The sequence below is a fragment of the Diachasma alloeum genome, unplaced genomic scaffold (assembly GCF_001412515.2).
Source record: "Diachasma alloeum isolate Michigan unplaced genomic scaffold, Dall2.0 Dall_scaffold_00331, whole genome shotgun sequence".
Taxonomy (NCBI): Eukaryota; Metazoa; Arthropoda; class Insecta; order Hymenoptera; family Braconidae; genus Diachasma; species Diachasma alloeum.
The window spans coordinates 127,128-136,489 of record NW_021680470.1 but is presented as its reverse complement, the minus strand read 5'-3'; the positions used below and the strand labels follow the sequence as shown (position 1 = coordinate 136,489).

At 38.0% G+C, this 9,362-nt stretch overlaps 2 protein-coding genes and 1 long non-coding RNA gene across 3 annotated transcripts; all 3 read right to left on the bottom strand.

Annotated features, from left to right (window-relative positions):
• Window positions 1-710: 710 nt before the first annotated feature.
• On the bottom strand, window positions 711-2,546 carry LOC114841331. Its single transcript, XM_029126261.1, has 3 exons — window positions 2,450-2,546; window positions 2,154-2,369; window positions 711-1,558 (listed from the first exon to the last, which is right to left on the bottom strand). The coding sequence occupies exons 1-3, from the start codon at window positions 2,544-2,546 to the stop codon at window positions 711-713; spliced, it is 1,161 nt and encodes a 386-aa protein (XP_028982094.1).
• An 865-nt stretch (window positions 2,547-3,411) lies between these two features.
• LOC107040399 lies at window positions 3,412-4,341 on the bottom strand. Its single transcript, XM_015260477.1, has 3 exons — window positions 4,196-4,341; window positions 4,040-4,109; window positions 3,412-3,885 (listed from the first exon to the last, which is right to left on the bottom strand). Exons 1-3 carry the CDS (start codon window positions 4,270-4,272, stop codon window positions 3,529-3,531), a joined length of 504 nt encoding a protein of 167 aa, XP_015115963.1. The 5' UTR covers window positions 4,273-4,341; the 3' UTR covers window positions 3,412-3,528.
• A 4,118-nt stretch (window positions 4,342-8,459) lies between these two features.
• LOC107040401 lies at window positions 8,460-8,984 on the bottom strand. The gene is made up of 3 exons (XR_001461011.1): window positions 8,909-8,984; window positions 8,667-8,831; window positions 8,460-8,589 (listed from the first exon to the last, which is right to left on the bottom strand). It is a non-coding gene; the product is annotated as an uncharacterized LOC107040401 (long non-coding RNA).
• Between the last annotated feature and the right edge of the window lie 378 nt (window positions 8,985-9,362).

Here is a 9,362-nt window from a genome sequence, read left to right as displayed (position 1 = left end):
GGGCTCAGGAATCCGAACCTGATGTTTTTAGAACATGTATGCACATATATGTATGTATGTATGTATGTATGTGTGTGTATGTAACCATGCAGTTTTTTCATGATTTGGAAAAAAATATACGACTAAAGCGACTAACTCCGGACTCAAAATACTCGTTATCATGATATACAGACCGAGTTCGAAGATGGTGTCTAAACCCATTTTAGTTTGTGAATTATTTGCTAAAATTCGCCAGTTGATATGACTTAGTCAGAACTTAGTCGGGATTTAGACATGGTTGAATTGGGGCTCAGTTAGTGTTTAGTCACGATTTTGTCGGGGCTTAATCAGAGTTTAGTCGAAATTTAGTCAGGATCTAGTGATAATTTAGTGATAATGTGATCAAAGTACTCTGTCAAATATTAGTCAAACATCCTTGAAGGATGAGTTCTCTAGTTGAATAAAAGAATTTATCTGACTAACTGTGGATATTACTTGATTATGTCAACCCCGAAAAACCTATCAATTGCACATTTGATCTCACAAAACCATTTGATCTCACATTTGATCTCACAAATCATTTTACTAGAGCGAGTATAGTTCTCATGACAACGAAAAATGTGCTCCTTTATTTTAAAAATCAAATTCATGACAGACACAATGGAATTTATGAAGGAAAGAGAACCGAGTGATGCAATTTTTAATCAACGCATGCGGTAAAGTCTGTAATGTTATTCACGCTCAAGTTTTTGTAGACGTTTGAATTCTGCGTAATCCCAAACTAAATCCATCAGCTCGATCAGCCGGGTACGCTCATTGTTAAGCAACAAATTGATCCGCAACTCAACCGCCTCATGGTACAGTTCGCCCAATGATGGTCGGTGAGCTTCAGCTTGTGGGTGACTAGCACCAGCCCTAGAGGTAGAGGGACCTGTTGCAGTTGTTGGCGGTGTGTAATTTGCACCAGCCCTATGGTTAGAAGAACCTGATGCAGCTGGAGCCATTGAGCGTCTTGCACCAGCCCTAGAGGTAGAGGGACCTGTTGCACGAGCCCTAGGGTTGGAAGAACGTAATGAAGCCGTTGGGTGACGTGCTTCAGTCACAGTCATAGAGGCAGCTTTAGTAAGCGGTTGATGCGCTCCAGCCCTAGAAGTGGACGATCCTGCTACACCTTTGACCAGTGGACGACATACTCCAGCGCTAGAGCCTGAGGGACCTGCTTTAGCAACTGAGGCATCTAATCCTGGGTGAATAGATCTCGTTTGGGAGATCGAGGGACCTGCCTGAGCTGCAACTGAAGGCTCTGTGTGATATGGGCAAGCGGAAGACTGAGCTGTAACTGTAGCTAGGGGACGAGCTGATGATTTTGGAAGGCGAGCAGGAAGTGTTGAGGGCTGAGCTTTCGATTCAACTGAGCGACGAGCTATTGAGGACCGAGTGACAAGTCCAGAATGCATTGAAGAGTTCTTTTGAGCTGTCATTCTTCGTTTCTTCTGATCATTTTCCGGGTGATCATTTTCACCGTTCCTTCGCTTTGTGAGTGTTGCAAGCCTCCGTAGGATTGAATCACTCAATTGAACTAGAATAAAAAATAAATAACCTCATGAAAATTAAATGATCTCGTTCAGATTTTGAAGGATTATTCAGAACGTTTTACCTTTTAAAGTTTGGTATATTTCCAATAATCAAATTTTCCAACTGAATGACACAAAAAAAATTTTTTTGAGAAGCGCCATTCAAATTTGTTTTTGCACAGAATTATCATTTTTCCAAACAATTCCTCCTTATACATGAAAATGAAATGAAATAATAAAATTGACGGATGAAATAAAATGTCCGAAAACTTGAAGGCTAATCGGGCTCAGTTGAGGGCTCTAATGTTCAACTACAATAGTATAAAAGCATTTCGTAGAAACAAAACAAACGGAGTACTTGGATATGCTCAAGTCTATTTCGACTATCAGCCAATTTTGGGTCAACACATTGAGATCTAAGGGAGATAGCAAAATTTTCATCATCACCTTTTTGTAGTTCTCAAAATGCTCTACAGAATAGGTCGTTGCGAAAAAATAGTTTTCTCCCTCAAATACGAGGATATTTCTCAAAAACTCCGCTAAGAGCCAAGCCGACTTGACTTAGTTTACTGCTTCGCTGCTGAATTGAGGTAGACTTACGCGACTCATCACTACTGCTATCACTGTCGATGTCAGTGCTGGATATATAAATGACCCCGATCTGCAAGTCTCCGTGAGTCATTCCTCTAGAGGTTTGAGAATCATTCACCCTGTCAGCTTCTCTGGAAGTTCCTCCCTGTTCCTCACACTCCGTCTCGGCTTCCTGTATCTCTCGACAAATTTCTAGGAAACGAGGACTCGGGATTATCGTCTCATCTAGAAATAACAATTACCTTATTAATTGGCTTATTCTCACCATTTTCTACGTACTTCCATAAAGAAAATGAGGAACATACCGGCCTCACGGTAAAAATAGTGAATCTCCTGTCCAGATTCATCATAGTCGATCAAGACTGTGTCTTCAGTGTCTAGGACTGGTATAAAATTATCCATTGCCCCTTTTACACTTCGATATTGAGAAAGTCAACGGTGAAACCGAAACACTCGCGAATGGTGTCAACCGACGTATGAGAAATAAGAAGATCGCAATGGAGGTGTACAAACAATTGAATCTCCAAGAACGCAGGGGACGAAGCCCGCTAGTTTAATATATTTTGAATTTCCGTTATAATTTCTCTCATAAAATTTTTATGTTGTAACCTTCTGCCGCTAATTTTCTGGAAGAAATTCAAATTTATTGACATTTCCCTGTTGAATATCTAATAGAATCAGCGCGAAATGTGAATAGAAATTTTCCGTAGAATCCCAATAGAATTTTCTAGCGAGTTGAACAATTCTAGTTGACTTTTTGGTGATTTTTAGAGGATTTCTCCAATTCATGTGAATTTTCCCTGTTGATAAATTAATGGAATTGTTCATTGACGCCCATTTATGACCATCCCATTCGCAGAGTGCCTGTCTATTTGAATTCATCATTGATTTCTCTGATTGACTTAAAAAATTTTAATAATCGTTAAACCAATTTAAGTAGTCCCTATTCAAAGTTAGGATTTATTAGGATGATTTTGGAAAAAATACAAATCTGTAACATTTTTGATCATTACATTATTATAATCAGTACATCATCGATAAATGACATAACAAGTCATATGCAGAAATGACAAGACGTCAAGAAATAAATCAAATGCTCTCAATCTCATCCTCACGAAGCCGCTCTATTTCTTGAAAAAAAAACCCTCTAATCAAATGAAATTTCTATTGAAATTTCCATTGAAATTTCATTTCATTTAAAAAAATTTGAAATTAGAAAAAAATGTGCCCTCAAAATAACTTATCCTCAAGGAGACACTTCATCCCCTGAAAAGAAAACACTCTGATCTCGCGAATTGTCGTTTGAAATGAGGAATAAAAGAAAAAATCATCCCCCTTGAAACCCTATCAGGAAGTACCTGCTCCTCAACGAAAAAAATCCCATTTATGAAATTTGATTTAGCAAATCAACAAGAGTGCCATTCATTTCATTGAGAGCAGAGAGGAGTTCCTCGTGCCTCTGCCCTTCAGCTTTGAATTTCTCCTGCTCGAAGTCAAAAATTTTCAAATTCAGCTCCAATTTCCTCTTCCTGTATTTTCTTGCTGCTTCTGACTCTTCTTTTTTGCGTTCCATTTTACTTCCCAACAATTCCACCGCAGTTTTGGCTGGATCCGAGATTTTTGTAGCTGAATTCATAGCTTTGGTTGTAACGTGATGCTTATCGGACGTCTTCGCTTGGGCCTCATGAGATGTCTTATCTTGAAATTTATCAGATGTCTTCAGTTGAGGCTTATCGGAGGTCTACTCTGGAATTGAATGTTCCAAAGATCAAATGATGAAATTCAAATTAATTCAGTGATCAAGATTTATAGGAAATCTCTAAAAAGGTGGGGTAAAATTGCTAGTGAATTTTCTCATGCTTGGATCAGGTGAAAGAAATTCGAGAAAAAATTACCTGGACCATGGCTTGCATTGTCATCTGACCATTGTTCTGGAGGATCAACGTCCCAGGAATCAATGTACTTCTGTTGAAGATTCGTGAGAATATATATATATATATACAAATTTGGATAATGTAGAGAAATTTCTCCAATAGAAAAAAATGTCTCACGGAAATATCAGGAAACTCCTCCACTTCATCCAGTTGTTCCAGGTTAACGTACGATGGTTGGCGTTTAAGGTCTGCATGATGAGTCTCGTTTGGCCCCAATCGCTTCAATCCCTTATCGTGCTTGTGCTGATTCGAGGATTTGGACAGTCGATATTGTTCATCACCAGAATTCTCCAAGTTTATGAAAAAGTCTGCTCTTTCACGCAGAGAAGATCGATCGGATATACATGAGCCATTCTTGTCGTGAGTGTCCCTTCCATTGTGCCTCAAGGAATTTTCACTAGGACGACTGGAGGAACCTTTCGCACCATAGGTGTGGAATGAGCTGCGCTGATATTTGTCCAAAGGACAATGAGTGACGTCATTGGTGGGAAAATTGGGTGGAGGTCTCGCTGGATTAATTGTGTTGAATACATTTGCTGAACGGAAGGATGATTTAACAAAGCTGTGCAGTGGATTTTTATTGTAGGCACCAGATGTGCATGTGGCCGTCTTCACCGTACGGTTGTTCTCCATACGCATCCTCTTTTGAGCAGGTTCATAGCCTCGAGCGAAAGAAGAACGACTCGATGATGGGAAGCCGCCCTCTTCAATATTGGGCATGCCATAGGATTCAGGTCCCAACAAATCCAGCAATTCCCTCTCCAACTCATCCAGCTCCTCGAGAAGGGGATCACCTCCGCCTGTACCCCCAGCGTGTCGTCTGAGTTTCGCTGCCTTGGTCGTAACAGTTCTTTTCCAATCTTTCCAAGACTGTTAAAAATGGATTTGATTAATTTAGTTTATGATCAGCACTTTGGAAAAAGTTTAATTATTCACCCTCATGGCTTGCTCTCCATCCTTCCTCATCACTCCACCATCTGCTGCGTTTATCGCAGCAGCCAAACCATCTTTTAAAGCTTCCTAAAGAATTCAAATTGATATTTCGTGATTAATTGATGCTCCAATATGAAATTGTATATCAAAGTCGAATTCAATTGATTTTGTCAATAGAATATTTTGTAAATTGATGATATTAAAAAAGGGTTCTGACGATTCCTCTTGAGTTATCTCTTGAATAGTCTCGAGATAAGTACTAGTAAAAAATGATTCCATCCTTGTGTTATTAAAATTTTGGGAGAAACAATGTTTTTTTCTTTCCAGCATAAATATTAGAAAGAAAAAGGCTGCGGGCGAGTGAAAACAAAATGAGGAGGAAGTTGCATAATTTTCAATACAACTAACTCAAAAAAATAATGGAATAGCAAATCAATAGAATACCTTAGAGAATCTACTGGAAACGAAAGACATGTTGTGAGTTGAATTCTAATGGGATGAATTGAGTAATGAGTGTTTTTCATTTTTTCCAAATATCCATGCATGCTTTAAGGGTGTTGTCAGGGTCAGAAATATTGAATTCATCAACGAATTCACCCATTGAACTTCGCAAACTAAAGAAAAAACATAATTTTATTAACTCNGTTTTTTTCTTTCCAGCATAAATATTAGAAAGAAAAAGGCTGCGGGCGAGTGAAAACAAAATGAGGAGGAAGTTGCATAATTTTCAATACAACTAACTCAAAAAAATAATGGAATAGCAAATCAATAGAATACCTTAGAGAATCTACTGGAAACGAAAGACATGTTGTGAGTTGAATTCTAATGGGATGAATTGAGTAATGAGTGTTTTTCATTTTTTCCAAATATCCATGCATCCTTTAAGGGTATTGTCAGGGTCAGAAATATTGAATTCATCAACGAATTCACCCATTGAACTTCGCAAACTAAAGAAAAAATATAATTTTATTAACTTTTGCTTCAAAACTAATAATCCGAGATGGAAATTTCAAATTTGAATCTAAGTTTTCAACGGAATACTAGGAAAAAAATTCTCGAAGTGATGAGTCTACCGAATGAATCAATTTTGATGTTCTGTTTAGAAACAAACTCACCAGTTTCACCTTCGAATTAAAAGCCGAGTCTGTTATCAGACCAAACTCCAAAGCAGGATTTTCCTTCATATAATCCAACGCTGCTCTTCTGTGTATATCCTTCATTCGTGCCATGATTGAAGTTTGATATCTCAATGTGTGAATGGAGATTGNAAAAAAAACTCGGATTGAAACATGGAAGAGGGACTTTCCGCTTGAAAAAGCACCCTCTTCAATATCCTTCAAGGAAAAGGATCGGTTCGCGGCACACCCTGTATATCAACTAGTGATACTCACAACTTGTACGTTCAAGGAATGACTATGCTTCCTGTTGAAGAAGTGAGTCTCTCTAACTCCCGCTGGCTTCACAATTGACACATGGGTTCCATCAATCAAACCCATTACACCGGGGAATCCCCATTTCTTCCAGAATCTACCCGAAATGATATTCTATTTAAAAAATTACACAGGCAACTTTTTTCTTACTTCATGAGCTTCAATCAATTTTATTAGCAGTATGCTTCCGGATGGCATTCGATGTCTACTCGCCTCCGATCAATTTCATCACTCGATATTGAAGGAGAGAAGAAATAGAAGAAGAACCCACAATTCGAATAGTTGATACTTGCTGAAACTTTTTTGAGGGGTTGAGGGGATGTTTAGAATCAATTTTCAGTTGGAAAATTCTTGTGGGCTATGACACCCTGGATGTGAGAATTACTTTTGTAGAATATTAATCAAAATTTTGACTTCTAAGTGACAAACACCGACCATTCGAACCGAAAACTCACGTGGGAAATGATACCCTGGGTGTGAGAATTGTTCTCGTATAATAATTATTGCGTTTCAAATGATCCAACATCATCTCCAAGCAAAATTAGAGAATGTTGAAATCAGACGATAGCAATTCTCCAATTCGGAAGCAAAACAAGCAGGGGTTGGGGCTTTCAAGTGCATCGCCTTTTACCTTATTAATGATTTTTGTCTTACATTTCCACCAATTTTATTGGTAGTTTGCTTCCGAATCGATCCGTATGTATGACCAGTCGTTTTCGAGGTATTCGCAAAAAATCTTTTGGGTACAAAATTGAATATCTCATCAACTACTAGTCCGATTTGACCCACCTTCGAAAGCAATTGTTGTTATACTAAGAGACAACTTTATGCCAAACCTCAAGTTGATATATTGATTTTTACGGAAATTAGAGTGCACACAACGATTTTAGCGAAAAAACAGAAAAGTAGAAATATCTCGAAAACTTTGTGAGGACGGGTATATATGTTTTACTTGATCTATATAGAGGGCATCGAGACGAAGATTTTGAGAGCTGAAAAATTGAAATCGGCCCAGTCGTTTTTTGAGAAATTTGCAAGAAACTATACAATAACAAATCGTTTTTCCTCAAAAACTATTGGACCGATCGAGCTAATCTTATGCACAGAGTTAGTCCTTACTAACACCTATAATCTGACAAAATTTTGGATCATTTGGAATTACTTCAGTCCTTTATTCGTTTTATTTTCTAAAAGTTGATCATAGGCTCAAGCGAACTGACGACCCGCCCATACAGACACGGTGCTCAAACTTTGTATTTTTACGTTGCTGACCATTCTACATCATTTCCAAGTAAAATTAGAAAATCCGAAAATCGACCGATTACAATGCTTCCGATTCGGAAGCAAAAAATGAAAGAAAATGATTCATAATGGCACAGTCAACGCAGATTGTTTTTTTTCCAGGATCTGGGTTTGTCAGAGTTTGGATACTTAGAGTTAATTGATATCATCAAATTATTCATAGCCAACCCTGTTTGAATCCGCTCAATTTCTTCAATTGTATTCGGGAAATGAATCCATCGGTGCATAATTTGATTCAAAGCCTCAACAACTCTATGCAGGTAGCGACTGACAGAAGTCTGACTCATGCATGCCAAGAATCCACCAACTTTTCGCTGATAAGATCCCCCTGAGAAGAAGTCCAAAGCGGCGAGGACTTGGAAATGAATGGGAATCGCATCTTGTCTATTGGCTTGTGGTAAAACCGGAGTCATCTCCTCAATGAGAGACATTGCACCCCATTTAGTGAATCTAGAAAATGATGGGCACGAACAATAAACGTTATTTTGGATTTTAAAAAGTCTTAAAATAAGATTTTCCAGAAGTCTCAACGTTTCAGTTGAATCTCATGCTTCTTCGATGTTCTTTCACCGGCACGGATGATTCACTGTATTTTTTACCTATCTGAATATCTAATTTCGGTTACTAGTTTGAGATGTCGTCGGTTGGATTAATCAATTTTTTTCTAGAAATGAACAAACAATTGTTTTCACCAATTTTTTTCATATTTTGTTATAGAATACTATTGATATTCTTGATGATGTTTAGGGCCAATGGTCTTATGGTTTTCACGAAGAAATACCATTATAGGGTCTTAAGGGTTCCAAGAGTCCCAAGTGCCGTGTACAAACACAGAATACTTGTTTGCTGCAATTACATTTACATTTATAGGCGTATGACATAAAGGGTCGAATGAATACAAGTTCAGTCCAATAATTCGCTACCTGAAAAGTCTGATGAATTCTCCTTCTGGGATATCGAAAGGATTGACCATGTCACGGATCTTCCGGCGATATAATCGTAGTTGATAATTTATTCTTCTTCTCCTTCTTCCTCTGGCTCGGATTAGGCCATTCCCCAAAAGTAACCCGATGATTTCATCCATTTGCCTATGATGTAGACATCATTATTGAATACGTCTTTCGGGTTGTAAAAATGAATATTATCAATAAAAAAACAAACTTACCATTTGATTTGAATCCAATTTAATGATGAATTTTCACTTTTTGGAGCACAAAACACCTAAACAATTCCGGTCACCTAAGACCATCCAAATGTCTCGGCGATTATTATCAGATAATCAGTATAACTTCAATCAAACTCTTATTATTCTCAGACGAGTCCTAATTATTTTTAATTAACAATTTTCCATCTCACATTTCATTAACCTCATTTGCTCTCCAATCTAAAAACTGACGGACAGCGCCATCTCCTATTCATCATTATAAAACTCAGAAACTCAATCCGAAAACGCTCCGTCCCCCCCACCGTCGCCACCGCCGTCGCACGATTATCTGAATCGCCCCTCTGGTGCCCATAGTTATGAATTTTTGGCAACCAAAAAACTTCAGACACTGTACAATATAGTAATGGTGTGATTGAGGTTTTTTGGTTTCCAAAAATTAATAACTATGGACACG

What these genes read in the sequence shown, in the direction of transcription:
- LOC114841331 (XM_029126261.1), bottom strand. Translation starts at nt 2,546, where the DNA reads ATGGATAATTTTATACCAGTCCTAGACACTGAAGACACAGTCTTGATC. An exon ending in CTATTTTTACCGTGAGGCCG is followed by an intron (nt 2,370 to 2,449) that starts GTATGTTCCTCA and finishes TGTTATTTCTAG; the next exon opens with ATGAGACGATAATCCCGAGT. An exon ending in TAGCAGTAGTGATGAGTCGC is followed by an intron (nt 1,559 to 2,153) that starts GTAAGTCTACCT and finishes TTTTTATTCTAG; the next exon opens with TTCAATTGAGTGATTCAATC.
- LOC107040399 (XM_015260477.1), bottom strand. Translation starts at nt 4,272, where the DNA reads ATGCAGACCTTAAACGCCAACCATCGTACGTTAACCTGGAACAACTGG. An exon ending in AGGAGTTTCCTGATATTTCC is followed by an intron (nt 4,110 to 4,195) that starts GTGAGACATTTT and finishes AATCTTCAACAG; the next exon opens with AAGTACATTGATTCCTGGGA. An exon ending in CAATGCAAGCCATGGTCCAG is followed by an intron (nt 3,886 to 4,039) that starts GTAATTTTTTCT and finishes ATTCCAGAGTAG; the next exon opens with ACCTCCGATAAGCCTCAACT.